The 23,559-nt window shown below is 42.1% G+C and overlaps 1 protein-coding gene and 1 long non-coding RNA gene across 2 annotated transcripts in view; one reads left to right on the top strand and one right to left on the bottom strand.

Annotated features, from left to right (window-relative positions):
- Rad23b (RAD23 homolog B, nucleotide excision repair protein) overlaps positions 1-18,329 on the bottom strand; it is a 43,712-nt gene extending 25,383 nt beyond the window's left edge. Inside the window, exon 1 of the mRNA XM_060379933.1 lies at positions 17,977-18,329. Within this exon, the coding sequence (XP_060235916.1) occupies positions 17,977-18,042 (66 nt within the window). The 5' untranslated portion in view covers positions 18,043-18,329. The remainder of the gene's footprint in view (positions 1-17,976) is intronic.
- Positions 18,330-18,465: 136 nt separating this feature from the next.
- On the top strand, positions 18,466-22,730 carry LOC132653054 (uncharacterized). Its single transcript, XR_009590705.1, has 2 exons — positions 18,466-18,821; positions 21,496-22,730. It is a non-coding gene; the product is annotated as an uncharacterized LOC132653054 (long non-coding RNA).
- Positions 22,731-23,559: the final 829 nt, after the last annotated feature.

Here is a 23,559-nt window from a genome sequence, read left to right as displayed (position 1 = left end):
AGAAAACATTAAAAATAATAAAAAAGAAAATTTAGTCTAAACAAAAAATTACAATACTTTGAAAACAGAGTACAAGATAAAAATTCTAATACATTTTAATTAGTGTTTCAAGCACTTCAAAGATCTTGTCTTTCCAATATTTAACTCAAAGACCCACCTTGTATTATATTATTCTGGCATGAGCTTTATTTTGCATCATGTTACATATACATACATCTAAAGCATGCATGAGGCCTGGATTCAATCCCCAGCAGCACAAACATCTAATAAAAAACTTTTTTCTCTACTTTTTGTTTGTTTGTCCAGAAAGGTGTAGCCTTAGCTGTCCTGGACTCAGACCAGGCTGGCCTTGAACTCAGATCTGCCTGCCTCTGCCTCAATTTTATTTATTTTTTATAGCTCCACAGTTTTTATTAATGAATTAATTTGCATGAGCCCATATGCATGCATGTCATCATGCACATGTAGCAATAACAGGATAAGTTTGAGGAGTTGATTCTTTTCCCTTATTACATGGGTCCTGAAGATCACGCTCAGATCCTTAGTCCTGGCAGCAAGCACCTCTACTCACCACTGGCTTTTAACCAATTTAAAACAAAAAATTAAAAATTTAAAGGTTTTATTTCACAAAATTTGTGAGCTTATCTCTCATATTAAGAAATGCCTTCTAAACCAGGTATGGTGATGCAAGTCTTTAATCCCAGCACTAGGGAAGCAGAGGCAGGAAGATCTCTGGGTTCAAGGCCAGCCTGGTCTACAGAGTAAGTTCTAGAACAGCCAGGGCTGTTAACAGCGAAACTCTGGCTCAAAAACCAAAACCAAAAACCAAAAACAATAAACCACCAAACAAAGAAATGATAAAGAGAAAAAAGAAATGCCTTCTTGTTGAGCATGGTGGCAATGCCCTTAGCTCAGCACAGATGGATCTTTAGGAGCGTGAGCTGGCTCACTTCATGTCAACTTGACACAATGTAAAATTTTACAAAAGGAGGAAATTTCAGTTGAGAAAATGTCTCCTTAAGATCTGGCAGTAGAGCATTTTCTTAGTTATTCACTGGAAAGGAAGAGTCCACTGTGGGTGGTACCGTCCCAGGGCTGGTGGTCCTGGGTTCTATAAGAAAGCAGGCTGAGCATATCATGAGGAGCAAGCCAGTAAGCAACATCCCTCTGTAACCTCTGCACAACTCCTGTCTCCAAATTCCTCCCTGCTTGAGTTCCTTGATGAAGAACTACAATGTCCCCAACTTGTTTTTGGTCATGGTGTTTCATTACAGAAAGAAAAACCCTAAACAGCTTAAGCCTGCTCTACACAGTAAGATCCGGACCAGGCTACAGTTATAAAATAAAGCTCTTAAGTTAAATGAGAGAGAGAGAGAGAGAGAGAGCCTTCTGTGATCAACAAAAGGGCTCAGTAAGTAAAGGCACTTGCAGCTAAACCTGAGGACTTGATTTTAATCCCCAGGACCCATGAGGTGGAAAGAGAAACATGACTTCCATAAGTTGTTCTCTAACTCCTCATGCCATGACAAACATGCATAAAAAAAAAAAAATCACAAATAAATGCATTTTTAAAAAAAGCCTTTTAATGTAAGCATTCATTCTAAGAAATAAAATGTTTCTGTTAAAATAAGAATACATCAATGCTAAAGGCAAATTTATTATAATGTTTCATTATAACCAATCAGAAGACCAATGACACATAATGCCATTTCCCCAGCACAGTTTTTTAAGGCCATCACCAGGCTACTTAAATAATGTAACTTGATCTCTTTCAGCAACAGTATCATCTGGAAAGGGAAGCTGGAATGAATGACCTTTATGGCATTTTAATTCTTAAAATTATGTGTTAACAGGCTCATTATAAAGAATTAGAAAATGAGTCTAATCAACTCCTTGACCTGACCAGAAAGTACAGAGTCTTATGAGCTAAAAAGACAGGCATGGCTCTCCCTCGTCAATTAGTGGAACTCTATTACTTTAAAGTCACAAAAACCAAGAACAAAATCAATTGCAAAATCCCTTTCTCTTCAATTTTCTAGAAGACTTCTGGAAACCGTCTAAGCTGATGGTCCTGTGCCTTTTGTGAAAACTCATCTAGGAAAAAGAGTTTTTTTGTGCAATTTATTTTTACATGTCTGAATGTTATGCCTAAATGTGTGTTTGTGCACCCACGTGCATGCAGTACTCATAAGGACCAGAAGAGGGCACCAGAGGCCTTTGGAAACCGGAGCTGTGGATAGCTGTGAACCACAATGTAGTTGCCGGGAATCCAATCCCAGTCTTCTGGAAGACCAGCCAGTGTTCTTTATTACGGAGACATCTCTCCACTCCTCTCTGTGCAACTGAAGTGATGGTGGGGAGCCAGGCACAGAGATGCACAACCGTAATCTCAACACTTAAGGAAATCATGTTTGAGGGTGATCTTGGTTACACAATCACAATGAGCCATAGGCTAACATAGGCTACATTGTAGAATTGCTTTTCAAAATGAGCAAATAGTGAAGAGCTTTCCCAAAAATTAAAAAAAAAAGGCATATAGGAATATTTATTTAACACTAACTACATTAACATGGAATTCAATACTTAAAACACTAAGATCAATGGAATGATAGCCTCTCAGTTTTACTGGTGAGAAGTGAAAATGAAAAAGTTAAATCATTTGCCCTCAGACACAATACTACTTAGTGTTAGCTGGAACCCAAAGTGGTTCCCTTGACTCCAAAGGTTAGGACACTTTAGAAATACTCGAACTTGTCTATGTCACGTTTATGTCCTAAAATATTATTCTGATGTAACCCAATGTCACAAAACTCTTATTTCCCACTGTTCCAAACTTCACAGGTAGATATGAAACCATTGAAACAAAAATGTAAGAGCTGGTCGCAGTGGTGCATGCCTGTAATCCCAGCACTCAGGGAGGCAGAGGCAAGCAGATCTCTGAGTTCCAGGACAGCTTGGTCTACAAAGCACAGCTAAGGCTACACAGAGAAACTCTGTCTTGAAAAACCAAAAAAACTCAGAAAATGATCTTAGCATCAATAAACTCAGAATATAAATTACACGCCATTATCCAATTTAATATAGTTTCCCTGTGATATAAATTTATGCTAGGTGTAGGTCATAATTTTTTTAAAAAATCTACAACCTCAACAACTTTGATCTTCTACTACACTGTCAATACTTACCTTCTTATGAGGAAATTTGTTTTCATGTTCTCTTTTCCCCATTGGCATATACTCATTGCACACAGTACTGGATTACAGAGACACTTCCACACAGGCATACAATGTACTTAGTGCACCTCTTTCCTCCTGTCTCCTTTTCCCCTAGACATTTTACCTCTACCTTTATGTCATATAGACACATATGATTTAACTTATGTTCAAACAGAAATCACAAATCCAACCAGTGACCAAGCATGGATATAACCTAGAACCCTTGCTTGGATGTAGCCCATGGCAGCTCAGTATCCAAGTGGCTAGCTCTTTGACACACACACACCCCGAGGGAGGAGCAGCCTTGCCAGGCCACAAAAAAAGTCAATGCAGCTAGTCCTGGTGAGACCTGATAAGCTAGGGTCAGATGGAAGGGGAGGAGGACCTCCCCTATAAGTGGACTTGGAGAGGGGCATGGGAGGAAATGAGGGAGGGTGAGATTGGGAGGGAATGAGGGAGAGGCTACAGCTGGGATACAAAGTAAATAAACTAATTAATATAAAAAAATAAAAATCACAAATCAGAGAAAACCTACAGTATTGGTGTTTCTGAAACTGACTTAATTCATTTAAGTACTTATCTTGAGTTGTATCCATTTTCATGTCAACAATGCATATGTTCTTTATGGCTGAGAAGTTATTTGGTATACCAAATTTTCTTTGCACATTTCTCTGCTAACAGAACCCAAGGCTGGCTCCCTAACTCAGCTACTGTCAATCAATGCCACACACCAAGTCAAGTATCTCTGTGATGTGTTGACTTAGAATGCTTTGGGGAAACAGCCAGGTATGGTATAGTTAGGTCATATGGTAGATGTCAAAAAGCTTGAGAAGTCGTGCACACCTGTAATCCCAGCACTCTGAAAGGCAGAGGCATGTGGATTTCTGTGAGTTCAAGACCAACCTGGTCTACAAAGTAAGTCCAGGACAGCCAAGGCTACACAGAGAAACCCTGTCTCAAAAAACGGGAAAAAAAAAGTTTGCGAAGTGGCATTGAACATGCTCAATTACTTGCCCAAAGTCAACTAAGAAGGCAGAGAACAACTGGCATGCTGTTGGATGGTTTGCTGTTCTGAATGAGACATGTCCCACTAAGTTCACCCCCACTGGTGGTGCTGTTTGAAACCTATAGGAGGTATAGCTTTACTGGAGGAAGTCTATCACTGAGGAGGAACTCTGAAGCACTACAGTCTTATTCCATTTGTGCTTTCCTGTGTGTGGATGGAAATACAACCTGGCAGCTTCCTGCTCCAGAAGTCTTGCCTTCCCAGCCTTTACTCTTTCCTTCTGGAACCAGGAACTAAAATAAACCCCTTTTTAGGTTGCTTTTGGTAATGGTGTTTATCACAGCAACAGAAAAGTAACAGAATATATATGTTCCCTTTAGAGAGAAAATTGTATTTGCAAATGTGATTATTGGGAAGCAACAAATGAATAACAAACTGTATGTGTCCCTCTGAGTGAACTCTGTTTTTAGAACAGTACACAGTGCTTTTGAGCTAGTGAGTGATCAGCTATCATGTGCTGAATGAATGAATAAATATTATACAGCAATATGTGAAGGGGAAAAATGCATAGAAATCTAACAGAAACAACTTAAACTTTTGATTTTTGTGTGTATGCATGTGTGTATGTATGAGAAATCCACAAGTTGACCCTGAGCTTCTTGTTCAATTCAGTCTACCTTACACACCGAGGCAGGGCTGCTTAAAGATTTGACTAGTTAAGTTAGTCAGCTTTCCCCACCTTCCCATCCTGAGTAGTGGAATTAGTGGTGGGCTGCCACACTCACCTGGCATTTACATGGGTAACGGAGGTGCCAGAGATGATCCTCAGGCTTCCATTATAAGCATTCTGCCGGCTAGTTTTATGTCAAATTAACACAAGAATCATCAAAGAAGAAGAAGCCTCAATTGAGAAAATGCCTCCCTAAGATGGGCTGTAAGCAACCTCGTAGGACATTTCCTCAATTAGTGGTTGATTGGCGAGGGGCCAGCCCGTTGTGGGTGGCGAAATCCCTGGGCTGGTAGTTCTGGGTTCTCTAAAAAAGCAGGGTGCCCGTGCCAGGAAAAGCCAGTGAGCAGTATTCTTCCATGCAGTCTGCACCAGCTTCTGCCTCCAGGTTCCTGATCTGCTTGAGTTCCTGTCCTGACTTCTTTGAATGATGAGCAGTGGTACAGTATGGAAGACTAAGTCAAATAAAGCATTTCCTCCCTGCTTTTGGTCATGGTGTTTCATCACAGTGATAATAATCCTAACTTTAAGCCTAACTAAGGAAAGCACTCAACCCACTGACTCAGCCCAAGAAGGTAATTTTCATTTCCTGTATCAACACAATAAATATTTTTAAAATTTAGAGCATATATTTTATTTTAAAGACTTAAACCACTTTTTAATTTATATATATATAAACAAAAACCTCTGTGAATTACAAAAAAAAATATGTATAAAGGACCAAAGGGGGGGTTGCTTACTGCTAAATAATTTATGCTTACAAAAAAAAAAAAAAAAAAATCAAGAGCCTAACAGTGAAAGTTCTGTACATAAATACTGAACCATTTGGCTAAAGAATCAAGAGTAACGCCGAACACATTCATTATTAAACAAAGAAAAACTGATCACCTGAGCATGCAACTCAAATAGGAGGAAAAAAAGAAATGCAAATGAAATTAAGAAGCAGAACAAAATAGTCTTGCACCTGTAGGAAAACAGTGAAATGACAAGGGCAGACTAATAGCTGCCTTTGACTACTTAACTAGTGGTTAACTAGTGGTAAACCTGCCACCATGTGTCAGGTAAGAGCTTCATAGCATAGCAGCCACTTATATCTATAGGTTCCACAGTCAAAAGACTGAACAGTGACTGAAATATGTTTCTCTTCTAAGAGAAAAAAAAGTATAACCACTATCTTACATTACACTGGGTATTCAAGTAACCTAGAGAAGATTTACAGTACAGGGAGAATGTTCATCAGTAAAATTTATGTGAGGGACTTATGCCCTGGAGAATTTTTGTTTGAGGCTGGGGAGAAGTCTGCAACTAACTGTGCACGTAACAAGACATGACCATAATTAGCACTTCTCACCTACACTACTTCTCCATTAGTTGTACTAGTTGAATGCAAGCCACCATGTCCTAAATACACGCAAAGCAGCCCAGGAAAGATTTGTATGTGATATGGGAAAGAACTCAAGTTTCTGGTCGAGAGGAAGCATCAAGGGGTTAGCCATATCAGGGAGCCAATTTGGAAGGGGGCCTCCTCCAACAGGCAAGCACTCATGAAAATTATTTGTGAACATGCTAATACTTTCAATCACTGACAGACATTTTAAAAGTTATATGCCTGCCACTGAGCCAATAATTCAATGCAAACGAGATTCTCCCATTGTCTTTCCAAGGCACACAGACATACAGTTTTAACACTAAAACCTAAAAACAAATTTAAACACACATCAAGCTGGGATAGTAATTACTGCACAAATATTCATCTGAATACTGTGCAGTATAAGTGAAAGAATGAAAATCATGAAAGAAAAAAACCTAGTGGCTGCACAATATATTTTTGAAAACAAACCTAGTATATGAAAGGCAATCTAAAGAGCTTACTCAACTAAGGACAAGAGCTTCTACTTTACTATAGCAAGGGTAGGTAACTAATTAGAGAAAACTAGAGTTTGAAATAAAACTTTGTATTGCTCACCAACACTTATTAATAACAGACAAGAAACCATTGCATTTTTATATTAAGGGCAACTAATATTATATAATCTAGATTAAAAAATAAAAGAGCAGTTTAGGAAGGGTAAAAATACTCATTACACAAGCATAGTAATTTGGATTCAAACCTGATATGGAGACAGGAAAATTCCACCCACCCCAACACACACAGACACACACAGGCCTGCTAATCTGAGTGTGCAACACATCTGTAAACAATAGGGCAAAAGAGATGACTCAACAAGTAAAGGTGTGGTGGCCTACCCTGAGGACCTAGGTTAGATCTCAGACTCAGAAGGTAAGAGGCGAGAATAAGTTGTCCATTAATCTCCATGTGTGCACTATGGCATGCTCTTGCTGTCACACACAGAAAAAATTTACAAAGCCAAGTATGTTTACAAATTACTTCAGAATCACCCAAATTTCTTTGGGTGGTATTCTTGGAGTCTGAAAAACCTGACAGAGGCACAAAAGAAAATGTTCTAAATTTCTCCTCCAAAGTAGGTTCTGGACAACTATAGAAACAAAAGTGTTTATTAGGTAATCTATTGTTGGGCAGTGGTGGTATAAGCCTTCAATCCCAGCACTTGGGAGGCAGCGGCAGCTGGATATCTGAGTCTGATGCCAGCCTGCTCTACAGAGTGAGTTCCAGAATAGCCAGGGCTACACAGAGAAACCAAAAGAGCAAGGATGTCTACCAACTGCAATGAAAACAGAAAAATCGGAACACTGAAAAAGAGACTGTCTCTCCTAAAACAGCATTGATAGTAGAGCATTATATGAGAAGATAGAGTAAACACAGGCAATCCTGAGGCTGTACAAGGATCTGCTACCAAGCAGGGAACCCTAAAGCTTCATCCCCAAGGGCCCACATGGTTAAAGTAGGAGAGAACCAATTCCCACAGGCTGCCCTCTGACCTCTACACGAGGACAAACAAATAAATGTAACTATTTTAAAAGGGCAATCTTCATTAAAGTTATTACCCAAAGTCTTTTTTTCCTTTTTATTTTATTAATTACACTTTATTCACTTTGTATCCCCCAATAAGTTCTTCCCTCCTCCCCTCTCGCTCCCACCTTCCCTCCTCCTTTTTCACACATGCCCCTCCCCAAGTCCACTGATAAGGGAGGTCCTCCTCTTCCTTCTGATCTTAGTCTATCAGATCACATCAGGAGTGGCTGCATTGTCATCTTCTGTTGCCTGGTAAGGCTGCTCTCCCCTCAGGGGGAGGTGATCAAAGAGCAGGCCAATCAGTTCATGCCAGAGACAGTCCCTCTTCCCATTACTATGGAACCCACTTGGACACTGAACTGCCATGGGCTACATCTGTGCAGGGGTTCTAGGTTATCTCCATGCCTGGTACTTGGTTGGAGTATGAGTCTCTGGAAAGACCCCTGTGCTCAGATTTTCTGGTTCTGTTGCTCTCCTTGTGGGGTTCCTGTCCTCTCCAGCTCTTACTATTTCCCACTTCTTATATAAGATTCCATGCACTCTGCCCAACAGTTGGCCATAAGTCTCAGCGTCTGCTTTGATAGTCTGTAGGGCAGAGCGTTTCAGAGACCCTCTGACAGGTTTCTAGGTTGTTCCCTGTTTTCTTCTTCTGATGTCCATCCTCTTTGCCTTTTGGGATGGGGATTGAGCGTTTTAGTCAGGGTCCTCTCTCTTGATTAGTTTCTTTAGATGTACAGATTTTAATGGCTTATCCTATGTTATTTGTCTATATGAGTGAGTGTCTTTCTGCTTCTGGGGTTTCTCTGTGTAGCCCTGGCCTGGAACTCACTGTGTAGACCAGGCTGGCCTCGAACTCAAGAGATCCGCCTGCCTCTGCATCCAGAATGCTGGGATTACAGGCATGTGTCACCACACCCAGTTAAGGCTATTACTTTAAATCCTGAATCTATTTTTTTTCCCCACAGAAACTGTGTAAAATGTTCCTAAGTCACATCAATACTCATATGCACATCAACTTAATTGCTTTTAAAATATATTCCAGATGTTAAGATTTAACAAGATCAAAGCAGCTAGAAATAGAAGAGTGTATAAGGTGAATTCTATACTATCTGCAGCTTTTTAAGTTTCTAGAAGAACAAAAATAAGCCATTTTACTGTGTGAGTCAGGGGAATGTGCCTGCTTCATCAACCAAAGCAGGGAATAAGAAATAGTCTTGTTCACTGTTCAGTGTGTGAGATCTGATCACATGCACCAGTCATTTGCAGACCCGCCTCCACTGCCTGGATAAGCTTACATGATGTTTAAGAGTTTTACAGAATTCATTCAGAAGTGAGACTGGCTCCAGTGCCTAGGTGTTTATAAGGAACAGATGACACATCATTATTTGGCAGGACTCACTCTGCTATAGCACATCAAAGTTTAGCACATTTCTTTAAAAAGAAAATTTCATACATTACCTATCCAGAGAGAGATCTAATTTTCAAGTCAAGGCAGGACCATGTTCACAGCTTATACATTTCAAAGCCACTGTACTTACAAAGTCAAGCTGAAAGAGTATATTTACACAAGCTTTTCATAGAAAGGATAATGAAGACTGATCAAAATAAAAAAGCTGATAAAAGTGGGATTTTGATTTTAAAAATATAGCACAACTTCTTCCATAACTCACTATATATTTAATGCACCAAATTACCTGATTTTTCACAGGTAACTTATAGATATTCCCCTTCTCCCTGCCCCCCCCCTCCTTGTTTTTTCTTGTTTCTCTGTGTAATCTTGGCTGGCAGTCCTAGACTTCCTTCATAGACCAGGCTGGCTTTGAACTCACAGATCCGCCTGCCTCTGCCTCTCTAAGTGCAATTAAAGTTATGTGCCACCCAGTCTGGCTCACATACATCTTCAGCAGACTGGAAAGATGGCTCAAAGGTTAAAAGCATTGGCTGCTCTTCCAGAGGTCCTGAGCTGAATTCCCAGCACCTACATGGTAGCTCACAACCATCTATAATGAGATCTGGTGCCCTCTGCTGATGTGCAGGCAGAACAGTGGATTATGTAATATATTAAAAAAGTTTTCAGCAATATGGTATTCCTTTTCAAACAATGCCTACCTCCAAGGTTATAAAGCTGAGAAGTACTGCTCAACTTCATATTCTTTTATTCTTTTTTTACTTTTTTTTTTTTTTTTGGTTTTTTGAGACAGGATTTCTCTGTGTAGTCTTTATTGGCCTGGACTCGCTTTGTAGACCAGGCTCAGCGATCTGCCTGCCTCTGCCTTCCCTAGTGTTGGGATTATAGGCATGTGTGCTCCACCACAGCGGGCCAACTTCATATTTTTAAACCATAACTAAGGAAACAAGATAATAAACACTAGAACACTATGCCCATAGCTACTATTCTACTTGCACACATGCCATCCGCTTCAATCCAGCTTCTAGCTCCATTTCTACTAAGATGCTGCTCACAGGGTCAACAGTGACCTACAAACCGCCAAATCAACAAGCAGGTCTGTTTTTATCCTTTTCATCTCTGAAGTATCAGATATAACTGAACCCTTTTTTTGCTTGAAACTTTACTTGGATTATTCCTGTTTCAAAGACTGCTCCTTGACTGACCGATGCCCTGCCACATATTAGAGCATCAAATATCCAATCTCAAACTTTATGCCATCTCTGCCAAGGCTCCAAAGTACTGAAGTTAAATTATATACAAAGGATAACTTAAGCATACTGCTCACATTTCTCAAAGGCAGGCCCTGACAGAGATTCTAATCACAAGTATGAAGTACACTGGTTATTTTCACATCTCCATGTAATCTCTAATCTAAAATTCTCTGCAATACAGACTCAACAAATAACATTTCCATCTCAGTGTCTGTACTCCAACCCCCAATTCTGTTTTCAGTCTTCCACATCCCTAGAAAGAATACTAGTATTCACAAAATTTACACTACCAAATTAACAATACCAACCCAACAACAAATCCCCACAATTCTACCTAGCAAATATATATCTCAATTCCATCTCCAATCCTGGCCAAAGGTTTACTTGCTTAAAAATACTGCACAAGCAGCTACCTGATCTCCGTGCTTTCGTTCTTGTCCGTTCCCCACAGAAGATCATGAAACCTTTTAAAACAGATCATCAGTGAGCTAGGCAGGTGGCTCATGACTGTAATCCCAATAGTCAGGTAGAATAGGATTGTCATAGATTTGAGGCCAGCCTAGGGAACTGAATAAGGTAACGCATGGTCTCAAAAACGAAGAGGAACAGCAACAACAACAGCAACAACAACAACAACAGCAAAATACCCATGAACAATCGATCTTTGAAAAATCCTACCCTTCAACAGCTTACATGCTCTGAGCCCTTGTCTACCTCAGCTCCTCACAGTAAACCTCTGAAACACTGGCCCTTAAGACTTCCAAAAGCACATTCTTGCAATCCTAAGGTCTGTCCTCTAAAGGTTCCCACACAAAAGACTCCGTACCTTGCAATGTGCCTTATGTTCAGATCTCTGCTTGTGAGTCACAAGTCACCTTCTCCAGAAACACCTTTCTGGACTTTAAGGTAGCCCCCCAGTCAAGGACTGTCACATGATCTCACTCTACTTCAGTTTCTGCAAAAGGACTTAACATTCAACTACTTTCTGAATCCTTTATGTTACTAGAATATATATACCATGAACTGACATCTAATAAAAAGTCAACAATGCTGGATGGTAGAGGCAGCATCGGCAGCAGCAGTGTAAGCACATCTTTAATCCTAGCACTTGGGAGGCAGAGGCAGGTGGATCTCTGTGAGTTTGAGGCCAGCCTGGTCTACAGAGTGAGTTCAGGACAGCCAAAATTACATAGAGAAACTAAATCCTGTTTCAAAAAAACAAAACAAACAAATAAAAAATCCTCAACACACAACTGTAAATGAATCAACATGCAAACACACATATACACACAGAGAAAAAGAAAAAGAGAATGATTCAGCAACTTCATAGTTTACTGCTAGAATACATTCACTTTAGTGAAACTATCGAATACCTACTAAGGAAAATAAAAAGCATGGAAACCAGAATTTTCAGTCATACTTTATCTGTTCTATCTATATGCCAAGAACCCTTGTAATATGGTAGTGTAACACATTTACTATTTTAATAACTTAGCACTGTATCTAGCACTGACTATACTGAAAAATAAATCACAACAAAAACAAATTACTAAAAAGTAATGGCTAGCAAACATTGTATATGGGATAAGAACTAAAGTAGTTATTTTACAGCAGTCTCCAAAATCAAGAGCGATAACCACAAAGGGAAATAATTCTTTGTAAATTACTATAAAGCAACCTATCTTATAGTTCTTCTATCAAAAACATACTAAGATTGGCAAAATGGCTCAGCATGTAAAGCACATGCACCCAGCCTGTTGACCTGGCTTCTATCCCAGTTAGGTTTTCGGACCCACATGATAGAAAAAGAATACTGACTCCTATAAGTTGTCCTCTAATCTAGACACAAACCATAATCTTAAAAAAAAAAAAAAAGTGAGTGGCAGAAAAAGTGACAAATCAAGAGAAGATTTGACAAACAGGAAAGGGAAACTACTTAGGGGCAATACAGAGAGAGACAGAGAAGAGAGAGAGAAGGCATTTTGCCAGGACTGATATACAAAGACAGGTTGAAGAGCAAACAACCTAGACATAGGTGAAGACAGAAGAAACCAAAGAATGAAGGAGCCAGAAGATAAGTAAAGATCGCTGGAGTTAGTTTGAGGCCAAGGAGAGCAACACAGAAGCAGAAAGAACTAGACTGAATAAATAAGTTAGCTAGCCGGAACAGCTGAGAGTTGAACCCAGCCAGCTATGAGCTTATTAAGAATTAAGTCTCAGAGGCCAGAAACATTCTAGGCCTAGGTTAGCAGGCAGAGGCAGTAATCCTCTGACTCAACTATTGAAACAGGCGAATAAATGTTTACATTTACAACTACCTTGAGTTCTTCAACTCCCTGCTTAAAGAGCATCCCTGGAGGATGGAATGTTTCAACCTCAAAGGAAACTGTGACACAACAGTCCACCTTGGTGAGGAGGGAGTCACAGCAGCAGGACTGTGAGAAAGCTGATCACATTGCATCCAGTCAGGAAGCAGAGAAGACAGCTTCTAGAGTCTTTCAGTCTAGAACTCCAGATCATAGGGAAGTGCTAGCCATATCCTTCCTCAGTTAAAACCTCTCAGGTGAAGACTGAACGAGCCAGTGAATGAGAAGGAGCCAGACAGATTAATGGAGTTTGAGGCCAAACAGCAATTCAGAGGCTGAGAGAAAAGCCAGACTGAATAAGTTAGCTGGGACAGGAGTCTGAGCCAGGACAGCGGAGTTGAACCAGCCAGCCCAGAGCTTAGTAAGAACAAGAAAGAGTGAGCTTATTCAGCAGTCTCAGAGTCTGAAAATATTTTAGCAGGTTAGAAGCTTCCAGGACTAGGCCTAGATTACAAACAGTGGCAGTAAGCCTCCAAGTCAAAATAAACACTTAATTTACAGCATATTCTTATCAGTTTTAATCAGCAGCAAGAATTTTGAAACAACTCAGAAACTTTGGGTTAAAAACTTTTGTTTTATGCCCTGTCCTCAACTTTGTAGAGCAGGCTGGCCTGTGCCTCCCTGAGTACTGGGATTACAGGCATGCACCACTTCAACCAGCTACATTAAGGATTTTAAAACAGTGGTTCTCAACCTTCCTAATGCTCCGACCCTTTAATATAGTTTCTCATGTGGTGACCTCCAACCACAAAATTTTCATTACTTCATAACTGTAATTTTGCTATTATAAATCATAATGTAAATATCTGATATACAGGATATCTGATCCTCAACCCCTGTGAAAAGGATCGTCTGACCTCCCCAATGGGGGTCACGACCAACAGGTCAAGCCTTCTTCATCTAAACAGTGACTACAGACTCTCAAAAATCAAAAACCAACCAAACCAAAAAAAAAAAAAAAAAAATTATAGTAGTGATCTGGGCATTTCAAAATTGCATCAGCATGTGATATAAACTGCTTAAACTTCCTTATCATTTTTACAATTACCATCTACTTACACCACCACAAAAAAATGAAGCAGATCTCTTCTAAAAACCAAACATTTCTCATTTAGTTTTTTTAGATAGGGTTTCTCTGTTTAGCTCTGGCTGACCTATAGCTCTGACTCACTCTATAGACTAGGCTGGCCTAGAACTCAGAGATCTGCCTAAATTTCTCTGTGTAGCACCTTGACTGTCCTGGACTTGCTAATAGACTAGGCTGGCCTAGATCTCAGAGATCTGTCTCTGCCTCCCTAAGTCCTGGGACTACAGGTGTGCACCACCGCACGGCTTCATCTTGTTTCTTAATACTTGACTAATGTGATATTATAATTTTAAAAAAGGTAGAGCCTTTGTAAAGGGTAATGGTGAAGACAGTATATGGCAATGACCATAAATGGAACAAAATAGTAATGATTAAAAAAAAAAAACAAACCTGGCGGTGCATGCCTTCCCTGCCCCTGCTTGGAGACAGGGTTTCTCTGTGTAGTCTTGGCTGTCCTGTTCTGGACTCTGTAGCCCCAACTTGGAGAGATCTACTTGCCTCTACCTCCATGAGTGCTGGGATTAAAGGTGTGAGTCCAAGCAGCTTGGTGCATGCCTTTGATCCCAGAACTCAGGGAGGCTGAGGCCGGTGGACTGCTGTGAGTTCAGGGGCAACCTGATCTACAAAGGGAGTTCAGGAGAGCAAAGAGTACACAAAGAAATCCTGTCTTGAACTCCCCACCCAAAATCTTGTGGGGGTTAAGATGGCTCAGAAGTTAAGAACACTAGCTACTCTTGTAGAGGACCTAGGTTCAAATCCCATTACTGGCGGAATCTGATGCCCTCTTCTGGACTCCACAGGCACTGCACAAAGTGGCACAAAGACACATACAGGCAAAACAACACCCATGCACAAAACCAAAATATTTTAAAATATTTTTTTTATACCTTGCCATTTTAAAAAGTAGAGAGGGACTTTTATCTTTCAAAAAAGAAAACAAAACAAAAAACAAAACCAAAACATGCCCATTGTCCTTTAGCTACTGAGCCTTTAAAAAAAAAAAAACAACCCATGGCTTCCCTGTCCCTGTGCTCAGCACCACCAGCAGAGCTCACTCAGCACTGAGCGGTGCAGCACTGAAACACTATGACTGCCCTCAGCTCTCAGTCTTTTCTCATTCTGCTCATGTTCATGTCAAGCTCGTTAGAGTTTCTAAGCAACATAACTTAAGTCACTTAATTTCCTTACTTCCTTCTAAGTAAAAACTAATTAAAGGCAAACCTGAAACCACATAAGTGACCAAAGACAAAGCCCGTAAATTGCAAGCATTCCTAAACCCTAATTTTAAATCTACTTTAAAACACATTCATTCATCTATTCATTCATATGGGTGGGGGTGCCCAAACCAGTGAGTGAGGAATCAGAAGACAACCTCCTGGATTCATTCTCTCCTACCATGCAGGTCAAAAGGACTGAATTTAGGTCACCAAGCTTGGTGACAAGAACTTTACCTGCTGATCCATTATAAATTCCCAAACTTGATCTACTTCTAAAATCCTTGGTAACATTTTTGTAACAAATTAGAAACAAAGTATTTTGTGTTACCTACTATTTATTTTTACCAAAGTCTAAAGCACTGTATCAAAAATTATCAATTTAATCTAAACCCTGCTAGGTAGTGGCTACATACCTTTATTCCCAGCACTGTGAAGGCAAAGACAAGTGGTTTCCTGTGAGTTCCAGGTCAGTCAGGACTACACAGTGTGAAACCATGCCCTCACACAATTAGAAATAGGTGGATGAAAGAAACACTCCTGTGCTTGCACACTGGAGATGGAATTGAAGGGGTATGGTGCGAGTACTGGGGAAAGCTTGTCTGGTGTGCATAAAACCTAGAGTCCCCATACAGGATCCCAGCACAAGGAAAAGGAAGAAGCATGAAATATGGAATCAAAATATGCCTCATAAAATACTCTGCAATACTTGTTTTTATATTACATTAATAGCAACAAATTATTTTGTTCTAGTAACAAAGCAAGGAGGCCAGTAGTAACTTACCAAAAACATGTACCTCTGAAAGTGTAAACTATTACAACCCCTGGAAATAAACTTATAAACAATAAATAAATGCAGTTAGGAACTTAATATTATACTGGCTCAAAGATAACAGCAGACACGTAGTGGGCCTAATAGGGGCACAAGTTTTATATGGCATATATATACACATATATATGTCTATATACTTCAGTGGTCTGAAGCTACTATCTAACGCCATCAAATTCAGATATTAAAGAAATAAAGCAAAAACTACTGCTCTGTTTTAGTGATTCTGGGATAAATTAATATTATAAGCCCCCAAAGTTACCATGACTTATCATTTATCACCCCCAGTGAACCAAAGCCAAGTAGGCATTTTACATAATTGGCTTACCATCATTAAACAGATAACTGTTGTAATTTCTTCTCAAGGTACTAGAGATGAACTTAGGGCTTCACACCTGCTTGGCATCCCTAGCCCTGCACTTTCATCTTTCAGTTTACCACTCAGTACTAAACAGTAAAGGAAAATGGTGGCAAGCACACCTTTAATCCTGGCGTTGGGGAAGCAGAGGCAGGCGGATCTCTTGAGTTCCAGGCCACCCTGATCTACAGAGTTCAGACACAAAGAAACCCTGTCTCAAAACACCAAAAAATGGAATTGTATTCCTCTGGGCCCCCATCCACTAGGTGTTAACAACTGCTTCTGAGAAGACTGCAGAGCTCTCATACGTAACTGGTTATTTTCTGTACGTTCAAGAATTACTGCATATGCCTGCAAAATAATTTCATATAAAATCAGTGTGTGCCACAATTTCAAAAAGGTCAGGAATTCTTAGATGTAGACTTTAGAATATTAGATGAGATAGGCAAAACTTAACATAGTGTCTCCATACAAATATCTACACTGATAACAAAGTAGGCCTCATGTATGAACCAACTAAACGCCATTTAATCCTCACCATCTCAGTTGGTACTGTTCCTGTTTTAGAAAATGAAACAGGGTAATTTGTCCACGTAGTAGTAAATGAGTTTCAGAGCCACAAATAGAATTCGGGTCCCGGGTCTATTTAATTAACACCTCGTCCCTGTATCTTTAACCAAAATATAATTAGTCATAAAAAAATTAAAAAATATATGCAGTAATCTGATGACAATCTTAACATAGCCTCACAATTTCCACGGACTTGAGAAAATTTTTAGAGGCATTTTTAGATTCCTAACATAAAGTTGTATTAACTTTAACATAGCAGATCTTTTTAAAGGCAGGACTAAAGACGGCAGCGTTAGAATTTATCACGTGAAATCGATAAATGTAATCGGCTTTGACTGCAGAACACAAAGTTTTTATATTCCTCGCGCCCCCCCCCCCCCAATACTACTATTCTGGGAGTCCGAGGAGCGTGCAGGTTCCCGAGGCGAAGGAGAACTCGTTTAAATCCGGATCTGAAGCTTTCTAATACAAAATTCTTCACCACCAATGCGGCCTCGGAGCGTAATCTACCTGTGGGTGTGGGTTCAGTGGCGGGATGGGGGTGGGGCCGGGGGCGGCTCGTAAAAACTACCCAGGACACAAATGAGAAGAGTCCCTTAGGAGAGGCAAAGAATCCCTTCTCTTCCCCACCATCACCTCTCCCGGCTGCAGACAAAACTAGGCAATAAAGCCCGTTACCTCGGGTAACCGGCCCCTAGACCCCCGCACCCAGCCGGGTCGCCCGAGGGGGGTGGCGACGCCTTGGGTGTCCCTCCCCCACCTGTGCACTCCAGGCCAGGCCCCGGCGCCCAGGCCGGCAGGCCTCCCCCAGCCCCCACGACCACGCGCTCCGGGCCGCGGCCTCCAGGGCCCGCGCGGGCCGGTACTGCTCCACGCCAGCTGCCTCCAGGCCTTCCTCGTCCTCGGCCCACAAAGCCGGCGGTGACCTGTCGCCCCCCCCCCTGGGGGGAGGGCCCTCCCACGCCGCCCCGACCCGGGCCCGCGCTCCCCTCGCCCTGCGGCGCGTACCGTCTCCTCCGGGTCGATGTCGATCTTGAAGGTCTGCTGCTGAAGGGTCTTCAGGGTGACCTGCATGGTGGCGGTGCCGGGGCCTGGGCGCCCCGGGGTGGCCGCGATCCTCGCGCTCTCGGGAGGAAGGCGATGGGGGTGGGGGCTTGTCACATTCGCCCCGCGTCTCGCTCGCCCCGGGCCCCTTGTCACCCGGCCGCACCGCCGCTCCCGCCGCCTTCCCCCACGGGCTCGACCCGCGGTGCTTCCTCACGCGCCGGCCGCCGGGCCCGCAGGAGGCACGAGGGACTCCCCGAGAGCCGCAGAGACCCGGCTACCTCACCACAGGATGGTGGCCGCCATCACCGTGACTCGCCGAGACGTGCCCCCTCCCCCACCAGAAAAACCCGGAGGATGGGGCCGGACCCGGGCGATCTGAGCAGGCGCGGGGTGCGGCGGCGCAGTGCGCAGGCGCGAACAGGAACTCCGCCCGGGAATCGGGGGCGGGGTGGTGGGAGGCGCTGGAATGTCCGCGGCGCGCTACGAGCGTGCGCAAGCGCACATCGCGGGCAGCGGCGCTCGGGAGGGCCTGGTGGGGTCGGCTCGCCGGCTGTCGCTCCGCCTACGTCCAGGCTCCGCCTAGCGGCGCGAGTTGCGCAATCCGTAGCCGGGGAACGGCTACGTGGTGACCCACTGAATGGCTGCAGAGCAGAGAGCGTGGAACCTAGGGGCCGGTGGAGCGGGCGGAGCCTTGGTGGAAAGATTGTCTGGGGCCGGCCCTGAAGGGACGCACGCCGCAGGCGGAGGAGTGTAATGCCGGTTGCTTCTCTGACCCGAGACAGACTCCAGCGATGATCTGCTTCCTTGTGCGTCTTGTGTTCTCTGCCTAGCCTTGGGATCGCCGACCTTATAGAAGAAAGGCGGATTTAAGGAGGCCTACTTGTGTCTTTCATAGCTTCCTATTGCTCTCCGTGTTGAGGGCTTGGTGGTGGATATTAAACACTTGTCCTCAGTCTCACCCCAAGCGCTTTCCTTTACACTTGGCCCCTTCTAATCTTTGCCCAGATACCGCATTTTTGGTGAAGTTTATCCTTCCCTTTATCCAGCTCTACTCTTCTCAGTAACATCACCTTCTGATTACTATTCAATGTGTAGTGTTTAGCATATGTGTCATCTCTTCCTTTACTAACACCCAAGCTGAGGCTGCTCAAAGGCATGGATTTTATTTTGCCCACAGTGTACCTCCAGAGCCTACAAAATGAGCCTACCATGTTGTAGATACAAGATAAGTATTAGAGAAATGGGTGGATGCGCTTTTGATTCCTTAGCAGTAAAACTGACATGTCGCTCAGCTCCTTGGTGGTCTGAAGGTGTTGGATAATGCATGTAAATCTTAGTTTCAGGAACACAAAGTTAAGTGCTTAGTTTTACCAGTATGTCCATTTACACAGGGATAAATGCAGAGGTATCGAGTAATAAGCACCCAGACACCAGAATAGTGACACCATGGGGCCTTGTCTGTATACTGCCTCTTAATAGTACAGTGACCCGTTCGACTTAAAAGGTGAAAATGAATAAAAAGCAGTTCCAATCAGATCACAGGACAATTACAAACTCCCTTTCTGAGCTAGCACCTTCACGGATGAGTCTGTTTGAATTTTCACGGGATCCGGAAGGTAGGATATAATCCTGTCGTGGAACTCTCCCTGACCAAGCTCCCTCTCCACTGTGGTGAATATCTAATTCTCTGCCTTCTGTCTTCCTGTGGATCTCAGTCTCCTGGTGATTCCAACTCTTGCTCTGAAAAACTGGCAGCTGGGATCTCTCTCTTTAGCTGTACGGTTAGCCAAAGGCAAAAGCAATATTACTGTTTTCAGTGTAACAGTTCTCTGGAAAACACGGTAAAGGTAGAAATTGACGTCCTTGTGGACTTACCCCTGCAAACCATTTCTCTTCTAGTCTTCCCTAGTTCATGACATCTCCATCTCTTCTCCAGGTACTCAGACCAAAACCAGGGCTCCTTCCTTAAGTCCCTTGCTTCCCTGACTTCTGCTGCCTAGCCACTATGTCCAAACCATTGTCAAATTGTATCAGTTTTACTCTCCAAACCATATCCTCAAGTTCAGCCTTTTTTTCCCCCCTCAGGATTTCTATGCTAACAGCCATCATCAGTCACTGTTTCCTGTTTCACTGTCTTTAATTCCAATTCCCAACCAGAAAATAGTCCAGCAGTCAAAGTACCCAATATGTTAAACTGGGGATTTTATTTTTGCTTTTGTTTCTTAAGCTATTGTCTCAACTATATAGCCCAAGCTGAGCTGAAACTTGCAATTCTCCTGCCTCAGCCTTCTGAGTGCTCAGATTAGAGGTGTGCACCACTATTCCTACATTAAAGGGTTCTTTTGAAACCATAAATCAAATCATATCACATTTATTTTTAACACTTAAGTTCAACTCCTAGGTATGAGAAAATGTCACAGTGATCAACTTTAAAGGAAAGATCTCTTTTGGCTAGTGATTTGAGAGGCGTCAGTTTGAGATGCTTGCTCATGTTGTTCTGGGCCTATGGTCATACAGTATGTTACATTGAGAGGGCATGGTGATAAAACTGCTTGCTTTCTGATATCCAGAAGCTAAGAGAGGGAAGAAATGGGGTCTCCACTCCCTTCAAGAGCACAACCCCAGCAACCGATCTTCCTCCCCTCTCATACAGCTCCACTGCCCGCCTTTTCCACACAAACCTTGGGGAGATAGTTAAGATCCAAACCATAACAATACCTAGTTGTACATTGGAATAAAATGCAAACTCTCCCTAGCCTTTGAGAGCCCTCATGATCTGATTCTTGACAAATTCTCTGAGCTTGTGTCTTTCCTTCTGTCTCCTTCCTACTCACTGCTGTCCTCTGGAGCATCTTTCCTTCATCTCTCAAACGCTGATTCTGTCCTCTGGGCCTGTATGTGAGGTTTCTTCAGCCTGAAACGTCACCTTTTCCAATAGTTAAATGGCTATTTTTCATTTTTCAGATTCTTCTCTAGTTTTATCATGAGCTCTTAAGATATTTATCTTTAAGCTGATGGTGGTGCAGGCCTTTAATTCCAGCACTTGTGAGGCAAAGGTAGGCAGATCTCTGAGTTTGAGGCCTGCCTGATTTACAAAGAGAGTCAGGACTGCACAGAGAAACCCTGTCTCAAAAAATATAATATATATAAAATAAAGGTTTTTATTTTTATTTGTCTGTGTGTGGCAGTAAATACCACATGTGTGAGTGTGACTTAGAGTTCAGAAGAGTGTGTCAGCTCTCAAGGAGCTAGAATGACAGGCCATTGAGAACTGCCCAATGGACATGCTGGGAACCAAGCTCAGGTCCTTTGGAGGAGTAGCAAATGCTCTTCACTGCTGAGCCATCTCTGCAGCTCCTTTCTGTTGTTGTTTTGAGAGAGACTCTGTAACCAGGCTGACCATGAACTGTTAGTGCTCATCCTTCACCATCCTGACCAGGATGGTGAATTTTTGGTGTGAATTATTTTTTTGATTTCTAGGGAAGCTGCATGTTACTGTGGTCCAAAACTTGTGAAGAGAAGCTGCATCTGGCTGTGAAAGAAAAGTCCTGAAAGGAATCCACATCTGCAGAGACTGGCTGATTAGAATCTCAGTGCTGTTGCAGAGACTGGAATGTTGCAGGTCCAGAAGCTAATTACCTTATCTCAGGCTAGTTCTAGCCCTCCAGAACAGACTCCTTGCCTGCCTCCTGTGTTGGAACTAACATCTTGGGACAACAGATTAAAGCCTTTTGCAGGCCACTAGACTCTACCAATCCAAAAGCCAAGAATGTCTTCAGATGGTGTCTAGAAGCTATAGAAAATATTCCCCTATCTCATTGGACCTGCCTCTCTGATGTACCCTGTAAAAGTAACTTTTATTCCCCTGATTCAATTGTTGTCTTCAAGGCTTACTGCCATTGTCTGCTAACCTAGTCTGGCTTCTAGGCCTAGTCCTAGAAACCTCTAGCTTGCATACAATCTAACCAAGGCCTAGAATGTTTTCAGCCTCTGAGATTTCCTATTAAGTAAGCTCACTTTTTCTGGTTCTTTCTGAGTTTGGGCTCACTGGGTCAACTCAGCTGTTCTGGCTCAAACCCCTCTCCATGCTGACTGATTTTATCTGGCTTCTCTCAGTTTCTCACTGAATAGCTCTGCTTGGCCTCAAACTAACTCTAGCAATCTGTTCTAATCTTCTGTCTCCTCATTCTCTGGCTTATTCTGTCTTTACCTGTATCCAGTTTGTTCGCTCTTCAACCTCTTTCTGTAAAACTCTTCCGGTAAAAAACTGCTTTGAATTTCATAAACCTTACTACCAAAAACTCAACTCCAATGCACTGCCTCTCAACTCACTGATTCAACTGAAGTTCTGAACAGCACTCAGAGCCTCTGTCTCCTGAATACTGAGACTAAACATGTGTACTACCATGCCTGGACCTTAGCCTTTCTCTACTTGCAACTTGCACTGTACCAGGCTAGCCTGGAACTCAGAAATCACTTTGCTTGTTTCCTGGGATTAAAGGTGTGTCTGTGTTCCAGCTGGATCATTCAGACCTAGAAGGTCTTTAGTAGTGATCTCTGGCTAAACTTGCCCTGGTTTATGACTTTCTCAGTTCTGTAAAACTATAAAAACTTCATGGCACTGCTTCCGTGTTGGAATGTGAAATTTGGGGTAACCTAAATCTGTATTCCTGAGTCCCAGTAACTCAAAATAAATGCTCTTTTATTCCCTTTAAGATGAGAACTGTGGTTTTTATGTTGACATTACATATGCCTACTCTTGACCAAAATAGAACAGGTTGAATGCGCTGTTTGCGTCCTTGGATGTAGCTGCCAAGCCCAGAATATCATAGGACACAGGCTAGATAATAAAATGGCATCTTTATGCCAACAAGGACACTTAGGTGAGGCACTTATCAGCAAAGCCTCAGGTCTTCTCTTCTGCAGTTACCAGCAGAATCAAACAGTTCCTGAGTGAGGAGTGAGGATTGAAATAATTAAAGCAAAGTCACACTACACACGGGATCAGCTCAAGAGGGCTGTTAGTGAGACTGCTGCCTGAGTTTATTCCACAATTCCTTTTTATAGGCAAAGCAAAACCAAGTCACATTAATACAAGAAAGAAGTTCCTGGAACTGCCAAACTTGTATTCTAAAACTACTTCCTTATAGCAGATATGGTTCGAGGTCACACAAACAAGTTTTAAGGAACTTGGTGATACTTTCTCTTTTCTCTGTCGCAAGGTGAAGGCCAGGGTGAAAACATGTTTTTCACGGCCTTGTTAAGCAGCTTGACAAACAAGCAGCTCTCCATAATAGACCTAGCAGAATTTGTAGTATCTTTTTACTAATGCTGAAATTGCCTCATTAAAGGTAGAAAATGAACATTGGCAAAGAGCTAGCAGTAATTATTTTGGAAATTGCAACAAATTAACAAGGAATGCCCCCAAAGCAAGCAACTTCAGTTTATAAAAAAACTAATTGGATTCTCCCTCATATAGTAAAAGAGACAATAATTTCTGGAGCCCCTACCTTCTATACTGAGGCAAATAAATCAGGAAAGGCA

Source organism: Meriones unguiculatus, chromosome 3, assembly GCF_030254825.1.
Source record: "Meriones unguiculatus strain TT.TT164.6M chromosome 3, Bangor_MerUng_6.1, whole genome shotgun sequence".
Lineage (NCBI taxonomy): Eukaryota > Metazoa > Chordata > Mammalia > Rodentia > Muridae > Meriones > Meriones unguiculatus.
The sequence above is the reverse complement of the archived record's forward strand: the minus strand, read 5'-3'. Positions and strand labels throughout refer to the sequence as shown.